Here is a 23292-nt window from a genome sequence, read left to right on the forward strand (position 1 = left end):
GAGAAAACTAACTATGTATGTCTTTCTTGACTATTTGTACACTGGTTTTAATTTTTATGAAATGAGAATAAGGGAAACATTTAAAATTTTAAACCTTCTCTTTGATGTCTGGCCATAATTTTTGACAGAAAGCTTACTCGGCTGCCACACTTGAGGCCTTTGAAAGTAAGGTTTCTTGAAATGCTTAATATTTTTAAAATGTAATGGCTGCAGGACTTGGCAGAAAACTGAATGTATCCACTTTAGTTTTATTGATCCATTCTTCAATCCCACCTCAACTATGGATGTATGATGTATGGGTTATCAGTAGAATCACTCTGAAATATATGGATTGGGCAGTGACTCCTTGTGGGAGCACCAAGAATACAAAATGTGTTCCTACTCCCTGTTGGAGGCAGGTCATCCTATTGGTGACACACTTTTACAATCTTTCTAAGATCTGTTAGTGAATAACACAGTCTTATGGATATGTACTCCATATTTACAAAGGTTTTTCTTGTAGAAATAGTTGTGGAAGATACTGATATTTATGATAAGGTTGCAATAAAAGCCGACATTAACTTAAGAGGCCCAGAGTTATTTTTAAATTGATGTTTAAAAATGAATGGACTCGAAATGAAAGTCCGTTGTTTTAAAGTACCTAAAAAAAATCCGCGTTTTCAGTGTGGTATGCACAATTACTTTGAAACAAGGGGCAGTTCCCTGTTTTTAGATTGGAGCACTGTGATATTGAAGTCATTGGAGCAGATGAGATGTCATCAAAGCATAAAGTTTCTCATCTGCTCTGATCTGCCCTATATGCATTGCAGGACAGCAGAGAAAACAATCCATATAGTACAGGACAAACTGCTTCCTCCTTCAATCCTAGAAGAAACATGTATCATTATTCTGGGCACCAGAGCATGCAGGATTTCGAGGAAATGAGCTAGCAGATGTAGTGGATAAGGTGGCCTGCAGGGAGCTTAATGTGAGACAATATACTATTCTCCAGCACGGTGTCATCTTCCGATGGAGCCGAAAAGCAATGAAACTGTGGGAGGAGGAGTGGCAGGCAGTGATGAGGAAAATAAGATGCAGTCATTAAAGACACCCATCTGGTCTGGGCATACATCATACTGGTCATTCCGATGGAATGAAGTCGTCCTGATCTACGAAACAGCACCCTGTCCATTAACTCCTGTCTTCAAACTCCAGTGGGAGGCTCCTCCAGTATGTGGTGCTTGTACTGTACAAACTACAATGTACTACATTTTAACAAAGCAGCTGATTAGAGAGAGAGAGAGAGAGAGAGAGAGAGAGAGAGAGAGAGAGAGCGCCACTGAGTTCATAGATATTAATGACACTTATTGCAGGATAAAAGTGCACATGACAAAAACCTCATGCTATTGAATTTGTGTAGAAAGGAGAACAGCATTCCTTGAGCATTTGTGTGAAGTATAACTGTCTCTGCACTGTGCACAAGCTATTGAAACTATATTGTTCATGACCCTGTTTAGTACTATCTACTTCTAGACAAGGCCGTCCTCTCCCCACCCCACTCCCCCACCTCACCCCCCTTCCCGCGTCCCCTCATAGTTCTCTCCACATAATGGTGCGATGTTACTTTGCATTGGCAACTGGTTAGTTTGCAGGCACCACCATTTTATTAAGACTATCTTTAAAGATCTATTAAATGCAAACATGCAGTTTTTAATCTCCCTTTAACTTTAAATAGTGGACGCTTTTCTGGCCCCAAAATATTTAGCGACAATTTTGGTTTTCATACTTGTTAAGTATACATTACTTAAACGTATGAAAGATGCTAAGCAAAGCAGTAAACATTGTAAAACACCCTTGGTGCAGGTCTTCGGTTGCTTACAGTGTGTTTATATGAGCTGTCATGGCTTCATCGTAGGTACAGAGTATTTGGTTTTGAAAGACTATCCTGTGTGAAAATCATAACATTCATTGTTATGGGGAGTATGGGATCTGTTATGTGATCTTTAAAAAAGACCACCACTTTGCCTATCATTGTCATTTCACAGTGACTCTCCATAATCAGTCAAATACGTGAAGTTTTCTTTGTTTGACAATCATTACCCATTGGCATCCAAGAAGTGTCCATCAGTGGAACAAGCTTACACAAATAACTTGCAAAGAAAAGTACACTTAGGGTTCATGCATGCTGTCACATTTGCACTTCTGAATCAAATTATGATCTTTTAATTATAAATCTGGTGCCATTTCATGATCTGTTTATATGTATATCCCTCCACAAAATGCCAGACAAGTTTTGAGGTGTGGCCATAAACCTTGATTCATTGGGTTTAACAAAGAGGAATAACTCGGTAATTTACATTGTGGACCAGTCACATACGCAGCTGTACTGGCTGCACAAGTTTTATCATTTTGGTCCTCCACTGACTTCTATTGAAGACCATAATCAGAGACTACACATTTTTATTCCAAGCAAAAATCGTTGTGTAATTTCCTGATGAGCTTGTTGTCACTTCTGGAGACTACACACCAAAGTATGACACTACACTGTAGTTAAGTGACATAGGTATTTCCAATGAGGGCAAAATAACATGAAATATGACTCAAAGAAATGACAGTTCATCTTTAATAGAGGAAACAAAATTTGCTGTAAAAGTTGAGACACTGGTTTTGGAGGCAGCTACATTTATATGAAATCTATGATGTAGAAGATTGTCATTACCTATGAGTAGGTTTTAAACATAACTCACAAGATCTCAACCCACTGGGTATCCCACTTGCTAACATTTGGAGAAAAATATGAGCTGAAAGAAAGCAGGACCCAAAAATGTTGCAGCTGATCCTGTTGACTTTCAGGTATTTCATTGATGTGGCTGAATGTTGGCTATAACATTATGAAACTGAGATGTGGAGCAGAACAGACTATGGATGCACTCAGAAATACCACTGCCAAAGTATCTGAAGAACCACACACCGTGTCTTATGGAATAGAAAACTACTGGGAAATATTAAAAGATTTTCATGGCTACAGTGAGGGAGTTTATGAAGCAAAATTATTGCAGGAAGCTGGCCAAGTGAGATGGCAGGAGAGCGATACACTGGCAGATTCTTAAGGGAAAACAGTGAGCTTTACAGAATATGAAATTTTGCCCTGTTTTTCTTATTCACCCAGCTTGGCTATCATTGTTTTCTTTTTCTGATCTTCAGAGCTTTGTCTAACACAATGGAGTGGTATGAAACATTATTCACTACTATTCCAGGATTTGGGGAAATATTTTATAGCAGCAAATTGGAAACAATTGGAGCATTCATTTCCTTGTGATAATCACCTTCCTTTCAGGAACAAAACAGCAATAAACAGTTTGGAATGAAGTGGAGCTGGCATGAAGGACAACTATCCTGCCATTCTTTGCTATCAAAGTTTTCATTGTTATTTTGGCTGTGCAGTCTGTCCTACCTCTTGGCAATGTGGCACACATTAACCCACATTTCGTAAAGTCACACGATGGTGTCAAATGAAAACTTCTGACAGCATGCAAATAATGGCATCTCCAGGCCACTATACCACTTCTCCCAATTATAAACTTTAGATACAAAAACAATTTGTACCAGTAAAAGAGCTCATGAAGACATTTTCAAAGAGATGACTTATTTCCATAAACAGTTCTTTGAGTATAACAGAAGGCTAGTTTATTGTAGGGTACTCCTTGCAGTGATGATAGCCATACATGTCTGAGTATTGCAACCTGTTGTAATGTGCTCATCTTGGTAATCCATCTATCATAACTTATTTTCTTGCCCAGTGTTTCCAGGAGAGTATGACCTGGTAATGCTTAGTTGTTCTCATCTTCCTCCTTTCCAATCTGCAACACTATAGACTTATGAATATCTGTCCACAGCTCACTATATATCTAAAATTATACTCCTGCTGTAGCACTCCAGTTCAGAGCACTCATGCACAAATAAATTTATGGCTGTCTCTGTGGATTGTAATTCCCCTTCCAACCTTCGATATCACTGAAGCTGGCAAACATGTTCCTGGACAACCTCTTTTGTGGCAGACCTCACCTAGACATATCACACTGCTGCTAAAACATCACTAATATGATAACACTATTTCACAGCAACAGCTGACAAACACTATGCTTCACAGCAAGAACAAAGGAACACAGAAGCAGCTATTGTTCACCAGCACATAGTACTGTGCGCTGACTGGGTGACAACAGGCTGCAGTATACTTGCCAGCCTATTCATGGTGTGGAAGGGAAACAGGCTCGTCATCGGTGTTAACTGAGCAATGGCTTCATGTCCCCTCCAATGGCTTAACTATCAAGTTTTATTATTTCTAGTGTTTCTCCAAAAAGCCCACCACCCTGCCCCTTGTTTTCCTGTGTAGGACCAAGCCTTTGCCCTTCCATATTCCATACAGATACCGTCTGTCATCATTCCCCTCCCTCTGCTGTTACTACATCTCCACAACCGTCCACTTCCTGCTCCAAACCACCCACTCCCATTGTGGGTTGCAGCACTAGGAGCAAAAACTCTCTCTCTCTCTCTCTCTCTCTCCTCTCTCTCTCTCTCTCTCTCTCTCTGTCTATCTGTCTCTCTCTCTCTCTCTCTCTCTCTCTCTCTCTCTCTCTCTCTCTCTCTGTGTGTGTGTGTGTGTGTGTGTGTGTGTGTGTGTGTGTGTGTGTGTGTACGTGTTTCAATTAAAACACACATTTACACACACATTTTTATATATTTCTCTCCATGATCTCATCCTGTGTTTCTAGTTAATAATATAGTATTTTATGTTGTTGTAATATAGACATCTGTTAGATTTACTTTTTTTAATAAACTGTTTGCAGGTCCTCGATAAATGCGAAAGGTTGCGTGATATGTCAAAAACCATATTGCCAGCTTTTAATCGTTTGAAGCAGTTGACTGGCTTGAATGTGTGTGTTATTTTTTTGAGCAACATTATTCCTGAAAAATTCCACTCAGCAAAAGGATACTTTGAAACAATTCCAGTACACTTCAAGCAGTATACTAAAGGTAGGAGTTTGTGAAATTGACCTCTAATCTCATAAGTGATAGTTTGCAGTAACTAAATTTGTTGTAGTAATAATCATAGTTGTAACATTATTACTACACCTATCCACACCATATTTATTATCCCATTTTGCATAATTTAAAATAAGAATTAAACTTCCCATTATTGCTCTCTCATTTTATATTCTTTTTGCCTCATTTTGTATCCTAGTAAATCTAGTTTCTAAACTCTTATTTATGACTACATTTTCAACTTTTCAAGGGCTCATCTTTAAACAAAATCCCGTATCTCTTCTAAACTGAATCCTTCTCCTTATTAACAATTTCTCTGCTTAACAGTGCACCAGTCACTTTCTTAATACTGTTTACGTCATTCCTTTCTAATTTTTGGTTTCTCGTATCCCACAGTTCTGTCTTGCATAAGTCCAAGCATGAATCCTTGCACATTCTATGTAGACCATTAAATTGACCTTCACCCTTCCGAAAAAAATTCAGTCTAACTTGTCCTAAAATCTTGCCTTGCACTTGATATCCTTCCCAGTGGACTTACTATTGAAATTTGGTTTCTCTGGCTGCCACACATACTCCACACAAACCTCCATGATTTCCATCACTCTCTGTCTCCACTCTGGTCTTTCCATCCAAACCTTGACCATAAAGAATGGCATCTGCTCATTTAGCAAAATTATTTTGCTCACTGACAGTAATTTAATGCATCCCATTTCTGTGAATGACTGTTGCCCTTGGGAGATCACAGTTCATGCATCTCAATCAATACAAGAACAGGTATAACTTCTGTTATGTGCAACAACACAGGGTTACCAGTTTCTGAGCTCAACATTAAATTTGACAATTGCTTGCTTTTGAGTGGATGCCAGCACAACATTAGTTGAAGAGGAATCTGCAGATGTGGTCAGTCATGAACACCTGGTTGAAGTATTCAAAAGGTAGCAAAGTAGTTTAGTGAACTGTATGGTTAAATGTTGGAAGAATATAGAATAATAATGTGCATGTAAGGAATGTCATCCAAGATTGAACCATTCATGAAAATTGAAGTTTTATTCAAATTGTGTGATATATAGATATAGCGGGAAAGCGCCGGTAGATAGGCACAATAAATAAAACACACAAACACACACACAGAATTTCGAGCTTTCGCAACCGGCAGCTGCTTCATCAGGAAAGAGGGAAGGAGAGATAAAGACGAAAGGATGTGGGTTTTAAGGGAGAGGGTAAGGAGTCATTCCAATCCCGGGAGCGGAAAGACTTACTCTAGGGGGATAAAAGGACAGGTGTACACTCGCGCGCACACACACACACACACACACACACACACACACACACACACACACATACATATATGTGTGTGCGCGAGTGTACACCTATCCTTTCTTTCCCCTAGGGTAAGTCTTTCTGCTCCCGGGATATATGTGTGTGTGCGAGTGTACACCTATCCTTTTTTCCCCCTAGGGTAAGTCTTTCTGCTCCCGGGATTGGAATAACTCCTTACCCTCTCCCTTAAAACCCACATCCTTTCGCCTTTCCCTCTCCTTCCCTCTTTCCTGAAGAAGCAACCGTCGGTTGCGAAAGCTAGAAATTTTGTGTGTGTGTTATTTTATTGTGCCTGTCTACCGGCGCTTTCCCGCTTGGTAATTCAGTGCTAACTTTTGGTAAAATATATGCTAAACATTTATTGATATGTCAGTGAACCTAAAGGAACACCATCCAGTTGATTATCAGATAATGCTAAGGGTGAAACAATCCACAATTGACAAGCAGAGGAGTAATTATCATTTAATGAACAGGTGAGAGGAGGTTCACAATCTCTAGTAGCTAGAACAATATTATGAATAGCATCTGAGGCAGCTGTTTGCTCTACTTATGTCTTATTCATGCCTAAGAGTACCTCTACTTGAGTAAGAACCAGTCATTATGGTCTAACAACCTTGTCAGCCTCTTATAGCCCTCAAACTTTGCTTTGTTTGACCTACTCTGCCACCGATATCTCAAGAAGCTTTGTTTGCCTTTGACGAAATATGATGCTCCTAAACTAACACCTCCATATTTAGATTTTCTGTGGTTTCTCTAAATCATTTAAGTGCCTGGATGGTTTCTTTGGAAAGGACATGACTGGCTAACTTCCCCATCTGAACTTGAGGGTTGACTGTAATGACATTACCTTCAGTGGGATGCTTAACATCTGTCTTCTTTCCTTCAAAAAATCTTGCTTATGCAGAAGTCTGTCACAGAAGACCTCACTTTCAGCTCCAAATCCATTAATTGGAAGTGCAACCCCCCCTCCTGCAAGTCTCTCTCTCTCTCTCTCTCTCTCTCTCTCTCTCTCTCTCTCTCTCTCTCTCTCTCTCTCTCTCTCTCTCCCCCCCCCCCCCCCCCCCACACACACACACACACACACACACACACACACACAAACGCATTTGCAAGTTTACTGATCTGAGTGAACGGTTGCCCTGTAAGACATTGTCTCCTCTCAGCGTCCTGTTAATAGTCACTAAGTGCTATGAGTAAATTTTAAATAATGTTTCACAGTACCAACTAATTAGATTTCGAAGTTTATTAACATTTGTACATTTATTTTCCCAGTCTTTTCTGACAATGATGATCGGCTTCTGCATAGCAAACTCACACTGGTAATAATACACATCAGTATACTGACAAGAACTGTGATGAGTGTAAATTACACAAACAAGAGGCAATAATACATTGTCCATAGTCAATAAATAGAGTGAAACCTTGCGTAGCAAGCATAATTTGTTCCAGAATCTTACTATTAGTGTGAAACATTTGTTAAGTGAAGTAATTTATCCATATAAATTAATGGAAAATATGGTAATGTGTTCCATGCAGAAAAAGCACTAAAAGTTTTATCATATCCATGTCATGTATTCAAAGAAAATTATACATACAGTATTATGTACTTTGTAAATAAAATAGAAAGAAACTTCCACATGGGAAAAATATATTAAAAACAAAGATTCCAAGACTTACCAAGCGGGAAAGTGCCGGCAGACAGGCACATGAACAAAACACACAAACACACACACAGAATTACTAGCTTTCGCAACCGATGGTTGCTTCTCCTTCCTGAAGAAGCAACCATCGGTTGCGAAAGCTACTAATTCTGTGTGTGTGTTTGTGTGTTTTGTTCATGTGCCTGTCTGCCGGCGCTTTCCCGCTTGGTAAGTCTTGGAATCTTTGTTTTTAATGTATTATGTACTTTATTATTCGTGATACATAACTAATTCATTTTTACTAGGAAGCTATCTATAGTCATTGGTTTCTGCTGATGCTGCAACACATGGCAAAAATGTAACACAAAATTAGTGTCAGATAAATTTGTAGCATTTGTAGCCACTGCTTTATTGGGGTGATAGTTTTCACTGTATGATGCAACCGATTTCCATGCTTTCAGCATTTCTCTTATTGTGTGAGAAGATTGTTGCTTTGCCTTCTCCTCCTCCTCCTCCTTCTCTTCTTCTTCTGAACAACTCATCTCCACAACTTCCTGCTTTGAAACATACTGAAACTCCATAAGCTCTCCAGTGGTCATTTCTTGGCTGTGATCTTCCACAAGCTCATAGATATCATTGTTATCCACTTCTAGTCCCATGCTCTTGGTCAAAGACACAATCTCATTGTCCACAGGCAGTGACTCAAATGTCTATCACATTCGACAATGCACTCTGGCCAAAGCTTCTTCCAAGCAGAATTGAGAGTTCTCATGGTAACCCCTTCCCATGCCTTTTCGATCATCTTGACACAGGCAACAATATTGGAGGGATGTTTCCAAAACTCCGAGAGTGAGACTGGTAGCTTCAGTCAGCTCAAAGCAATGCTCAAAGAATGCTTTAGAACCTTTATTTTGGCTGCTGTGGGGATGTATTAAATGAAAAGGTCAAAGTAATGATTTAGCACTGTGATGTAAAGCCGTACTTTCCACCCCCACATGCAGTGACTTATTTGTAAACATTAAGGGCCCAAGTTGGCACTCTGAACTGCTACCTCCACACGCAAGACTGGGGATATACCCCCTAGCACTTAAACACTCCATGTATTCATGAGAGTCAGTATGTATCAACTGCAGAAAGCAACATTTTGTCCCTTCTTCAAACTAGACCATGTTAAAAAAGAAAAAATGTGGAAATACAAAACCCTTCACTTCCTCTTGCATTCTCAGGCAGAAAAGAAATGTGAACACTTACATCCCATTAAAATGACCACAAACTTTGCAAATATAACTAAGCACCTGTTTGTAACAAAGGAGACATTTTCTGCTTTTCCCTCAATGTTAAGCTGTGTGGCCACCTGAATTCATCTGTATGTTGGTTGACAGGAACCCTTTTCCCTCTGGTCTCGCAACACAAACTTCAGGGACTTTGGTTCCCCACTCCCTGCTGAAAAAGGGTCCTACTCATCTGGCATGGCCCCCTCCCCAATGCCCCAGTGGAGAGTTCCCTTCCTCTGGATATTCTCAGCAGAATAATGCTGCCTGCGGCCCAATGTTAGCTAGTAGCTACACGAGCTAAGAGCTGCGGGACAGCTTGTTCGTTCTTCCTTCCTGATAAACAACTAAATAACCCTCAACTAGGCCTAGAACTCCTTAAGAAGCAGAGTGGATAAGAAAAATCCAAATGTAGAGATGGGCCTGGTGGTATCAGCAGCAGTGAACCCCCCCACCACCACCCCTCTCCACCCACATCAATCACCCACAGCAGTATTGAAATTTTGCACATTGACGTTCCTGTTCAACAGAGCAACAGGTGGTGCAGGCAGAAGCTGAAACATAACCTTTATTATTGCCTCCTTCCCACCACCCTCAGGTATCCCTATAGTCATCATTCAGTGGAGCTGTAATGTTTTTCACCACATAGTGGAACTTGGACACCTACCTTCCTTTTGTCCAGCAATATGTGTAGCCTTTCAGAAAACTAGATTCACTGAAACATGTCATGCATCACTATGCTTATTTCAAAAATAGTTAGTGCTGAAATGCCGGCCTCTGTGGCCAAGCAGTCCTATGCGCTTTGGTCTGGAACCACGCTGCTGCTACGGTCACAGGTTCAAATCCTGCCTTGGGCATGGCTGTGTGTGATGTCCTTAGGTTAGTTAGGTTTAAGTAATTCTTAGTCTAGAGGACTGATGACCTCAGATGTTAAGTCCCACAGTGCTTAGAGCCATTTGAACCATTTAGTGCTGAAACACCATAGGGTGGTGTCTGTACATTGGTGTTTGCAGGCTTTTTTAGTAAATACAGCACTGGATGTTGTGGCTGTTTCATACGGACAACAATCGATCTCTGTGTGTCATACTGGGCTTCTCTCCTCAATCCAGTGAACAGTCCACAACAACCTTTGCAAGTGAGATTGTTTCTTAACTGTCACAATTCTCCCACAACATTATCCATAAAGCACCCTCGATTATGTGCCCTTCGAAAAGGCGATTGGTATGCTTTCATTGCTGCTCTACTATCCAGTGCTACTCTACAAGGGAATATTGATGAATTGCTGCAGGACACAACCACTTCAGTACTAAAAGCAGCAGAGTTAATGAGTCCTCTTTCTTTGGGAACGCTCACTGGAAACCAGTCCCATGGCGGACACAGGAAATAATGAAGGCAAATAAAATTTCAGGTGGGTGCTCCAGTGACAAAGTGTAACCAATCAGTGGCAATCTTAATTTCTTTAAAGGGTTCATATCTAGGTACTCGAACTTAATTAAACACAAGGAGAAAGAGAACTGGTAAAGATACGTCGCTGCCATACGGTCTCGGGTTTCTTCACAGGAATAAGCCAAGTTGCAGTTCATCTACACTCTCCAGCTAGCAACCCATATTTCCAGTTCCCACTTTGATGGTAATATTCTTTCTGACCCTACTGCTATTGCAGAACACTGCAGCACATTCCGCTTGAGCCTCTGCATCCAACTACTGCTGTTTGATCTTCTATTCACTGACTGCACAGAGGAGCTACACCTATTTTGTGGATGTGTGTGTGGCGTGCAAAGAGCCCTGAGCTGTTCCAGTCTTTCGTCTCTCCTGGGCGGCATTCCCTTCCCCATATCCCCTCCTTCTCGTCATAGCTCCTCTCCCCCCTGCTGCCTCCTTTCTCCCTCAGTATTTCCCTTTATGACAACCGAGCTATTTCCTCAGTTCCACTGTTCATTCTCAGTCTTCTGTCTCATGTTACCACTCCCCACCCCCTCCATTTTCTTTCTAGTCACCTTTGGGGTTTGATATCCCTTTCTAAATTCTGTTTCTGTAGTGCGAGCCATCTGGGGAAGAGCTCCGTTCCTAGCATCTCTGGCATGGGCTCCTCTACCTTCTCCTTCCCCTCTTCCTTCCCTGCTGTAGGCACATCCTCTCCCCACCGCACTCCCACTAGATCACCAGCATGTGTAGCAGGTCTTTCATGTACCCATCTGGCTGAGCCCCATGATAACACAGGGATCACGCTTCTGGTACCTGAGCTGTCACCGCCTAGGAGGCAACGCCTGGCTTTCTGGGGCATCCGAACTCCCAGCAACAACTGCTGTGCCAAGTGGCCCTAGCTGCAGCTGGGTAGTGCCCATGACGTGAGCCCCTGAACAGAGTGGGTGGTACTACGTGAGATGTCCTGCACATGGAGCATGCTGAGCTTCATACGTCTGACCACTCTTCCGCAGCCATCTCTTCACACTGGAACATTTTTCTCAGTGTTCCTACTTTGCTTTCTCGGCCTTCCCCTCCTGGCCACCCTCTGGGAGGAGGGCCAGACGTGCCACCTTGGGGTGAAACACTTTCCCCATTGCTTCCTTTGTTCCAGGACAGACAGGGATACTTTCACTGTGCCAAATGGCTCTTTTTCCTAGAACGTATTGAAGATAGGTTTGGTGAAGTTGACCCACTTAGTAAGAGGCAATCTGGTTCCTACTGATCAGACCCTTTTCTGCCAGTCAATTTGCTTCCCTTCTTGCTTGTGAGCACTTAGGAGACATTCTGGTGAGCAGTAATCCTCACCCGTCATTAAACATGACCCAGGATGTTATTATCCTCATTGACCTCCTTCCTCAGTCTGGTGATGAACTCGGGACTAATCTGGAATTGTGCAGCGTTCATTTTGTCCAATGAGCTCTAAGCTCAATTGCATTGATACTGGTGCTTCCATCCCAGCTTTTGAGGGATTTATTGTTGTGACATTTAGTCCTATACTGCACCACCCATGTGCTATTTCCAGTGTCTTTGTATTGGTCGCAGGTCGTCACGATGTGAGGTGAATCATGTTTGCAGCAACTGTGGCCGCCCTCTCCATGTGGGGAGTCCTTAAACCCCATCACCCAAGTTCCAGCCCACATTTTCCTCGCTCGACAGATTGGCCCATCTATTAAAAAGAAAGGAAGATTCAGGAATTCAAATTCTTGGCCGTGTATCCTACTCTGAGGCACCTGGTACCATTAACTTCTACCTTTGCTTGTATTGCGCCCCTTCCTCCTCCTCCTCCTCCTCCTCTTGTCCCCCTTTCCTTTCCTCCTCCCTGGCGGTCTCCATTCCCTCCCCTCACGGAACTGCTCCCGCTTCTCTGGCACTGCCAGGGATGGGGGTCCCTCTAAGAACACCTCTTTAAACACAGGGGGTTTGCCACTATTCGGTGGGTTCGTGTGTGGCTACCATGGGCCACTGCCTTTGCAGCATTTTTTCCCCTCCGTGCTGCACATATATCCTCTTGCTATTCTTTTTTCCCTCCCTTGGCTACTATGTCTGGGATGTTATTGGAAATGTTCTGCATTGTCTGTGACTGATGTAAGAACAGTCTCACCTTTGTTTTTCGCTCCCTTTTCCTTTCTTTGTTTCCCTTCTCCTCTCGTTCGTCCACTTTGCCGTTTGAGGTTCCTCTTTTCCTTCTTCCTCCCTTTGCACTCCTGAAGACAAGCCCACATGTCTGACATATAACAGGTGAATGGGTATCGCATAACTCCCAGCCCCGGATTGACAGGAAGGGTTCGCACGTACCTCCTGGTACAGGCCAGGCCAGGCCCAGGGAGGGGTGATCGCCTGAGCTGCAAGCTTCCTAAATTGCCAATTGGTCCCTCTGTCAGGTGTTCGGGAGGTGTGACCTGAGGTATGAACAATCACCTAAGGTGGGAGCGCCACCTTGTGAAGGGAACCCCCAGTTGGAAGGAGCACGCCATCAGAGACACTGGCAATCATGAGGGATTTTCTCACAATGAGTCTGTCACCTTCACAAACAAAATCTGCAAAACGTAAATGTCAGCGTAATGAGGTTAATGATTAAAAGACCCTTCCCGGTGCACCACGGTTCCTCTTGGTCTCACGCACTGAAGACAGTCAGTCCTTTGCCACAGTAGATCTGTTTATTATTCAGAAAGGTGTTGATGCAGTTGCCTGTCCTGTGAAATCCTGCTCTTGTTTGTGGAATGGCACTTTGCTTTTGGAGACTACTTCTGATTCTCAAGCACAACTGCTTGCTGCCTCGTTTCTCCACAGCTACCTCGTTCGTGTCTAGGCCCATATAACTTTGAATTCTTCCTGTGATGTAATTTACACCAGGCTGCTCAACGGTCTAACCAAGGCTGAAATACAATCTTACCTCTCTGATCAGAATGTCATTTGCTGATCATTGTGTAATGAAAAAGGTAGATTCCTCCTTAGTGCCCACCCGCACTCTTTTCCTCACCTTTGATAGAATGGTGCTGCTGTTAAAGATCAAAGCAAGCTATGAAATTATCACAGTCCGGCCATACATTCCAAACCCGATGTCCTGCTACCAGTGTCATCGTTTCAACCACACTAGAATGTCTTGTCAATGCCCAGCCAAATGTGTAACCTGTGGTAGGAATGCACACAAGGGCAATAGTTCACCTCCTTCTCCCTGCTGTTTAAACTGCAATGGCGGCCATGCTGCCTCCTCTCAGGATTGTCCCATGCATCTTGATGGGCGGGCTGTCCAAGAGATTCGGGTCATGGAAATAGTGCCTTACCCAGTCGCTCGCAAGTTACTGGCTAGTCGCAACCCCTGTGTTCTCCGCCTGGCACCTGTAGTTCTGTTCCTGTTACCCTCACTCCATGAAGAACATGGCCACGCAAACATGCAACCTCAAATTCAGGTTGTGAAATCACCCAGTCTCAAGGTAGCATTGCCATCCCCCTGACCAGCTGTGCAACAAACAGACAAACTGTCGCTTCAAGGGGCGAAGCCACCAGTTACACAACTGGTGGGCCAGAAGGGCTTCCTCTGTCCCTCCAGCCAAACAATACCTGAGTCATCCTCTTACCAGAAAGATTCAATGAAGTCCACCAAAGGCAAATGGTCTTCTCCTTTGCCAACTCAAAGATCCTCTTCGACAGTGTCGCCATGTGGTACCTTAGTCCGGCCGGCCTCCGTATCACTAGTGTGCACCACCAACCAATTTCAGCGCTGGACTCCACGGCCCACCACACAAGCATGTTGATGCTAATGTGGACCCCATGGAGCAGAATCCTCCTGCTTCTGTGCCCTGTAGTAGCGACTCTTCACTGGCTGTCACTCGGCGGCCGCCAAGGTGACACCCCTACATCTCTTTTCATCATGACTTTCCTCCAATGGAACGTCCGCAGCATTTGGTCCCACAAAGAGGATTTACGGCTGCTTTTAGCATCACAGCATCCCCTTGTACTCTGCCTTCAGGAAACTAAATTTCACCCTCATGACTGCTTTGAGCTTTCACATTACTTACCAATTAGTTTTGACCTTCCCTCTGAGATCGGTATTCCATCTCATGGGGACGTCATGCTGTTCATATGGGATGACATTCATAGTCAACCCATCTCACTGTCTACCCATCTTGAAGCTGTTGCAGTTTGCCTTTTCCTTCTCCACCTTACTTTTTCCCTCTGTACCATTTGTGTCCCTCCATCATTTGATGTCACCAGGGCAGAACTTCCTTCAGCTTATTGGGCAGCTATCTACCCCATTTTTGCTACTCGGTGACTTTAATGCACTTCATCCCCTTTGGGGTTCTCCCAGGACATATCAGAGAGGTGCCCTCAAGGCTGACCTTAACCAACTTAACTTTTTTTGCCTTAACACTGGAGCATACACTGTCCTTTTCTGAATCCTCGCACACACTATTCCCATTTGGACCTACCCTTTCGCACTGCCCAGCTTGCCCATCGCCTTGAGTGCTATCCATTATTTCTGACACCTACTCGAGTGACCAATTCCCATGTGCTATCCGTTTTCTGACTCCTACCCCAGTCGTGTGCATGCCCAAATAGCAGTTTGTTAAGGCTGATTGGCATCTTTACTCCTCTCTGGCGACCTTTCACGAACAAGATTTCCCCAGTTGTGATGGCTAGGTGGAATATCTCAAACATTATCCTTACTGCAGCAGAATGTTCCATTCCTCACACTTCCTCTTTACTACGTCGTGTCTCAGTCCCTTAATGGACTGCGGCATGCCGCACAGTAATTCACGCACGGAGAAGTCCTCATTTTTAACCCTCATCCGATGATGGCAAACTGCATTCGTTATAAACAAATGCGTGCAAAGAGTTGTCGCGGTCTTCGAGATAGCAAAAGAGCTAGCTGGATTTCATTCACTAGTTCTTTTAATAGTTCCACTCCTTCCTCTGTTGTGTGGGCCAACCTCTGACAGCTCTCTGGGACCAAGATCCATTCCCTAATTTCTAGCCTGACTGTAACAAACAATGTTATCGTGGACCCTGTTGGTATCTCCAACACCTTGTGCCACCATTTTGTGGAAGTTTCGATCTCTTCCCACTATCACCCTGCCTTCCTCCACCGGAAACGAGCAGAGGAGGTTTGGGTGATGCCCTTCTCTTCTCCAAATTACCTTTGCTATGAGGGGGCTAGATCATGCTCTCAATTCATCGCGATCCTCTGCCCCAGGGCCAGATACAATCCACATCCAGATGTTGCAGCAACTTTCTTTTGCGGGCAAGCACTTTCTGCTTAACATGTACAACTGCATCTGGGCAGAGGGCATATTTCCCAGATGTTGGCATGCAGCCACCATCATACCCATACCTAAGCCCGGTAAGGACAAAAACCTTCTTTCTAGCTACTGGCCCACTCTCTTAACAGCTGTGTTTGCAAGGTGATTCATGCCCAGCTAGTATGGTGGCTAGTGTCTGGCAATTTACTGACGAAAGCACAGTGTGGATTTCGAGTGCAGCATTCTGCAATTGACCATCTCATTACTTTGTCCAACCATGTCGTGCATGGTTTTCTGTGGAAATCCCCTGAATATAGCCATGGTTTTTGATTTGGAGAAGACCTATGACACCTGCTGGAGAACTGGTATCCTCCGTACTCTTTACACATGGGGCTTCCATGGCTGCCTGCCCTGTTTCCTTCAGGCATTTTTAAAAGATTGAGTTTTCAAGGTGCATGTGAGTTCTGCCTTGTCAGACACATTTATCCAGGAAAACAGTGTGCCTCAGGGTTCTGTCCTGAGCATCATCCTCTTTGCTATCGCCATTAACCCTATAATGGCCTGTCTCCTGCCAGGCATCTTTGGCTCCCGTTTTGTTGACAGTATTGCCATCTATTGTACTTCTCTAAGAGACCTGTCTCACTGAGTGGCGTCTTCAGTGATGTCTTGATCGTCTTTACTCCTGGAGCATGTCTTGATTGTCTTTACTCTTGGAGCATCGAGAATAGCTTTTGATTTTCCACTGAAAAAACTGTTTGTATGAATTTCTGGTGACGAAATTGTTTTCTTCCTCCATCGTTACATCTTGGCCTGTTGCCCTCCCATTCATTAAAATTACAAAATTCCTGTGGCTCATGCTTGATAGGAAACTCTCTTGGTCCTCCCATGGCTCCTACGTGGCAGCACGCTGTACATGGTTCCTCAATGTCCTACGTGTCCTCAATGGTAATTCCTGGGGTGCCAATTGAACTCCCCTCCTCTATTTGTACCAGTCCTTTGTCCATTCGAAACTTGACTATGGGTGCTTTTTTATGCGTCTGCACTCCCAACCCTCTTCTGCAATCTCAGCACTATCCACCATCGTGGCATCCATTCGGTCTCGGGCGCCTTTTACACTAGCCCGGTTGAGTGTCTGTATGCTGTAGCTTCTAAACTACCGTTGTCCTACCACCGTGACTTTCTACTCAGCAGGTATGCATGCTGTTTGTCTACCATGCATGGCCACCCATCCTATACCACCTCCTTAGATGATTCCTTTGATCGCCAGTATGGGGGGTGTCCCTCTTCTCTGTTACCTGCTGGAGTCCACTTTCAGCAGTTGCTACAGCGGCTTAACTTCACATGACCTGCAACATTCCCAGTGGGTTCCCACCTTGGTTTCGGGAAGCGGCCCATGTCAATGTTGGCCTCCATTCACTTCTTAAGGAGGCTACTCCATGCTTGGTGTATCACCTTGAGTTTCATGACTTTCATGTGGAACTTCCCAACTGATGGCTTTCGGAATGACTGAGGGGTTGAGTGTGCCTTTGTCGTTGGCACCCATGTCTTTTAATATTGGCTTCCGGCACACTTTTCAGTATTTACAGTCGAGGTCTTCGCCTTGTATCGGGTCATAGTGTACATCCTGTGACACAGCCTTTTCCTTTGTGGCCTCTGCTCCAACTCACTCAGCGCCCTTCAAAGTCTATGTGCACTGTACACTGCCCCTCCCGTAGTGCAGCGGGTCCGGGAAAACAGTCATTTGCTCATCTTGGTAGAGCCAGTGTGATGTTTCTGTGGGTTCCTGGTCATGTTGGTCTGCCAGGAAATGAGGCTGCTGCCAAAGCTACAGTCCTCATTCCTCTGCCTGCGAGTGCCTATATTCCCTCTGATGATCCCTGTGTTTCTGCCCGTTAGAAGGTGGTTACTGGGAATAAGCTCCAGCTTATTAAGCCTCTCTCAGCAGCTTGGACGACCTCCTCTCAGTCCTCCCACCAGGAGGAGGTAATTTTAACTAGACTGCGTATTGGGTGCTGCCTTTTTAGCCATTGTCATTTGCTAAGTGGCACTATCCCACCATTTTGTACACATTGCGCTCAAGTCTTAACTGTTTGCCACTTCCTGATGAAATGCTCAATTATTAACCATTTGCCTTCTGATTTATCGGCCATTTCAGCAATTTCAATCCCTAAGCACCACCATCTGTGGACGGACTGCTCTACTCTTGATACAGCTGTACACAGCGTTGGTCCAGTCCTGTCTAAATTATAGGAGTCTCACAAACGGCTCAGCATCACTTTCAACGTTACAGATACTGGACCCGATACACCATTGTGGGGTATAACTGGCATCTGGTGCCTTTCAGACTAGTCCTGTGATCAGCCCCCAAGATGAGTCAGAAGTTCCACTGATGTGGGTTCTGTGCCAACAACAATTGATTGTGTATGCGTTACACATGTGCTGCTCCCTGGAGCACGCAAACTACAATCTCCTCTATCCAGCTATGGAGATTCACCTTCCATGATGTCGGCGCAGATCTGGGGTTATAACTGCCATCTGCATCCGGTTCCTTTTGCCTGGACTCCAGCTTCCCCTCTATCACCTATTCTCAGGACCTGCTCACATGAACCTCCTTGGTACATCCCCCACCCACATCCTTCTCTTGACCTGTCACAAGATCCAAAAGACTCGACTGATCTTGAGGTCCTCCACCGCCAATTCTTCTCCATTCAGGGCACATTTTGGGGGTCAGAAGTGGTCTATACTGATGGTTCGATGGTTATTGGTCACGCAGGCTTTGCTTACGTTCATGTGGGATGTAATGATCTCCGCTCCTTGCCAGATGACTGCAGTGTTTCACTGTGGAGTTTTTAGCCTTGTCTCATGGTCTTGAGCATATCCGTTTCTACACTGGTGAGTCCTTCCTCATCTGTAGCAACTCGTTAAGCAGTCTACAAGCTCATCACCAGTTACCTCACCATTCCATGACCCTGACTATCCAGGATTACCTTTTTGCCTTCAAACAATGGGGACTCTTGGTGGTCTTTGTCTGGACTCTGAGTCACATTGGGATCCTGGAGAATGAACTCGCTAACAGGTGGCCAAATTGGCTACCATCAATCAGCCTCTTGAGATCAGTATTCTGGAATTGGCCCTTCGATCAGTATTATGGTGTCAATTTCTAAGAATTTGGAATGTAGAATGATGTACTCTGACATTTCTGTACAATCTATAGGTAATAAGAGACCACAAATTTGTGGAGGTTCTCCTTGCAGCCCTCTTGCAAGGCCTGCATTGTCCTTAGTCAGCTCTGCCTTGGCCACACTTGACTAACTCGTGGTGAAGTTCTCCATTGGGAGGATCTGGTGCCCATTTGACATTTTGCTGGACTGTCCTAACTTAGCCTCCTTGTCACAAAATTTTAATTTTCCTGCCTTGCTATTCTTTTGTATTAGTGGATGATGCTTCAGTAGCTGACCTGGTTTTATGATGTATTTTTGAAGGGGGTTGGCCCATGAAGGGTTTGCCAGGACACCCCGTTGTCTCCTCTGCTCCAGAAGGGCAGCAGCTATCGAGGCTTGGTGGTCTGCTCCAGCCTTCATCCAGCCCACTGTTTTACTCTTATTTCTCCTTTGTGCATGTTGTGTTTGACTTGGTGTTCTTTCTTTGTTTTCCTGTGCTTCTCTTGCCCTGTCCATGTCACTCATCTTTGCTGAAGTTTGTTGGGTGGAATGGGGAAGTAGATAAGATCGCGCCCTTCACTAGTGAACGTCTGGTACCATAAAATGCTTGTTTAAGTGAATGGGAAGTCTTGTACACTCTGGCACTTGTTCACAGCACAGCATTAGGACTTGATGGACTCCACAATAAAATGCTACATCATTTAACTGTGGATTACCAACACCACATTCTTTCACTCTTCTGTTGTATCTGATTTGAGGATCCCCCTGTTTAAAATCCAGTGGAGAGAAAGCACGATTGTCCCAGTTTAGAAACTGTGTACGATCCTGAACAAAATGGACCATTATAGATCCAACATTTTCCTATTGGGGGTTATAGGAATGGGGCTACTGAAACAGTCCAGTAGTTGATCAGCATTTCTCATATTCTACTGGGTTTTCCGTTCTCTTCAGTTTTGTTGGTCACTGTACAGATCAGTGCTCCAAGGATCCTGCTATGCAGTGCCATTGAACCATGAACCAGCTGCTCACCTGTGGACTCCAATCCACAGCACCGATGATGGAAGAAACTTTTTCATCTGTCTAGTGGAATAACAAACCCAGAGAAGTTGAACTATAATATAAAATCCTAATTTCTTCTGTTTCATCAGCTATGTAGATAAATAATTTTTTACAATAAAATCCGACCATCAGGTGTCCTTTTGACAATGACTTCTCTGACAACATAGAGGTCACATGTGCTCCATGTGCTTCCCTTGCAGCCCCCCAAGGACCAAACGACGACACACAGCAGTCAGTATTGCCAGTCTGTGGCCATCATCGTCAATAACACAAGATTGGTACCAGTCCGGTCTGCACAAACTGTAGGGAACCTCCATCCAGCCATACTACCTTAACCCATGAACATCTTTTGTCGGCCAATGGAGACAAAGGGCATGGAAAATCACATTCTGCAAATTTATGTCACACCTCATGATCAAGGCAAACAGATGGATACAGTATTTCTTGACTTCCAAAAAGCATTTGACTTAGTTTCACATACATTATCATTAGTTAAAACACAGTATAAAATATAGGTTATTAAATAAATTTTGTGGCTGGACTGAGATTTTCTTGTTAGCAAGGAAGCAGCATGTTCAATATCAAGTCATCGACAGATATAGAAGTACCTTTAGGCAATGCCTAGGGGTGTGTGTTGGGTCCTTTGCTGTTGCATGTTGTATGCTAATGACCTGGAAGACAATATTAATAGTAACCTCTGATTTTTTTGTGTATGCTGCATTTATCCATAATGAAGTACTATTGTTTCAAGAACAGTCATTGTATAATGTATGTAAGAATATATCACAGCCCACTGTGTGTTGCTCCCTTATGGGCTGTGTAGACAAGATTTGACTAATTAGAGTGCACACAGTCATTCTTCCTGTGCTGCATGCGTGACTGGAACAGGAAGAAAAAGTTCATAAATTCTCCTTTTGGCCTTTTTGTCTGACACTAACGAACTTGTATTCACTGTGAACCCCCACTACAAGTGCCCGTCACTCAAGGCCTGGAAATCTCAACTGCATCCTTTACCACAACTTGACTCCCTGTTAAGCTTTTACATTGATGACTCGACATTTATTAGGAACCCATCAGTTTTAGCCCATCCGATAACCATTCCCTCAACCTTTAGGTTTAATTACATATGGTCCCCTTTTAGGGTTTGAGGAAAGAACACCTTACATGCTGCACAATCTATCCAGTCAGCGGTGTGCTACAATCTGTTGCACTTAATATTACCGTTGATTGTTGTTCGCAAAATCCAGGATCTTAACCTATCTGTTGTGGTGAGAGGGAGGGGGGAGGTGTCTTGTACCCTGACTTGTAACAGTCCCATGTATGCTGAAGGGACTTGAGGCAATGGCTGCTATGCCAGATAGCCTTTCCTGTGGCTGGGTAGCACCCATGGATGGAGCCTCCAGATCAAACTCATCCATATTGGTGACTATACCAACATGGCCATCTCAGCAGATAGATAGCGAGAATTTGATGTAGAGGCTTACATCTACATGGCAGTTCCCTATGTGGCCACACTATGGGATGAGAGTCAGGCAAGGAGAAATTGAGGTGGAATTTTCACCCAGTTCTTCATATATTCCAAAATTTGCAGAGTGCCTTCTGCGACAATGAAGCCACTGTTTTTCATTGAAAATGTTCTACATCTACATTTATACTGTGCTAGCCACCATGTGGTGTGTGGTGCAGGGCACTATTTGTGCCAAAGCCATATTCCACCCCCCCCCTCCCCACCCCCCACCCCCCCACACACACACCTGTTCCACTTACAGATCACGCAAGGGAAGAAAGACTGTCTGAGCGCCTCAGTACAAGTTCTAATTTTCCTTATCTTTGAATGCTGATCATTGCACAATTTTAAAGTCGGTTATAATATATGCTCTACATCCTCAGCAAAGATTGGATTTTGAAATTCAGTGAGCAGCCCCTTTTGTTTAGCGCGTCGTCTATCTGCAAGTGTGTACCACTTGAAACTTTCTATGAGATTTGTAATGTTCTCGTGATGGCTAAATGTACCAGTCACGAATCTTGCCACTCTTCTTTGGACCTTCTCAATCTCTTGAATCAAACCTAACTGGTAAGGGCCCCATAGAGATGAACAATACTCTAAGATTGGACGAACTAAAATATTGTAGGCAGTTTCCTTTGTTGAAGGACTGCATCACTTCAGGATTCTACCGATAAACTGCAATCTAGAGTTTGCCCTACCTGTTACTTGTATAATCTGATCGTTCCATTTGAGATCAATTCGAATATCATATTTACTTGAATCTAAGCCACACTCGAATCTAAGCTGCACCTGAAAAATAAGACTCAAAATAAAGGAAAAAAAAAAAAAACTTTACCAAATCTAAGCCGCACCTGAAATCTGAGACTCGAAATTCAAGGGGAGATAAAAGTTTTAGAACACACCTCCAAATCGAAACAAAATTGGTCCATTGTAACATGACACAATTTAGGTCGAATGGATGAAGATACAGCTACAGTAGTTTGGTTCAAGTCGTAAGCTTAACAGTTAAGCTTTACCAAGTAGACATTTCTAGGTGCCAGGCGCTCCGTCTGTATTTGTACGGATACCCTTCCTTTTTCGTGTGCTTCGTCTGGTTTGAATTGATTATTTATTTTGCTTTGATCTGAAAAGTGCTGTTCTCTTTGTTATAGGTGTTTGCGTCACTCGAAGCTGAAAATGCATTATTGTACTGTGTCAAACATTGTTTGTCGCATTCTGATACGAGTGTTTATGACCTTTTGCTGCTCGCGTCGTGGCTTGCTTTTGTGCGCGCTACCACGGCTTACAATAAAAAAAAAAAGAGAGGAATTGTCTCATAAGTGAAACAATAGCAAGAGACTGCTATTTGTTGTTACTTACACTGCTGCTTTCTTTGATAATGGTCAACAAGAACCAAATAGTAGACTGCGTATGATAGATGATGTTCTGAACGAGAGTTTAGCGAAAATTCTTCTCCATTTGAAAATCTTTGCAAATGCCTCTTTAGTGCATTACATTCTGCACAGAAATTAGTCATTTTAGATTTAAAAATCTAGTCAGTTGCCGTGCTTCATTTCTGACTTTATCTGTTGTGGTTGGCAGGAGAGCCAACCGTGTTAGTAAAGG

General features: G+C 43.5%; 1 protein-coding gene across 1 annotated transcript in view; it reads left to right on the top strand.

Annotated features, from left to right (window-relative positions):
- Positions 1-23292, top strand: part of LOC126279046 (origin recognition complex subunit 5-like) — a 131468-nt gene that overhangs the window by 56302 nt on the left and 51874 nt on the right. Inside the window, exon 5 of the mRNA XM_049979453.1 lies at positions 4827-5013. Within this exon, the coding sequence (XP_049835410.1) occupies positions 4827-5013 (187 nt within the window). The remainder of the gene's footprint in view (positions 1-4826; positions 5014-23292) is intronic.

Source organism: Schistocerca gregaria, chromosome 6, assembly GCF_023897955.1.
Source record: "Schistocerca gregaria isolate iqSchGreg1 chromosome 6, iqSchGreg1.2, whole genome shotgun sequence".
In the NCBI taxonomy this organism is placed as follows: domain Eukaryota; kingdom Metazoa; phylum Arthropoda; class Insecta; order Orthoptera; family Acrididae; genus Schistocerca; species Schistocerca gregaria.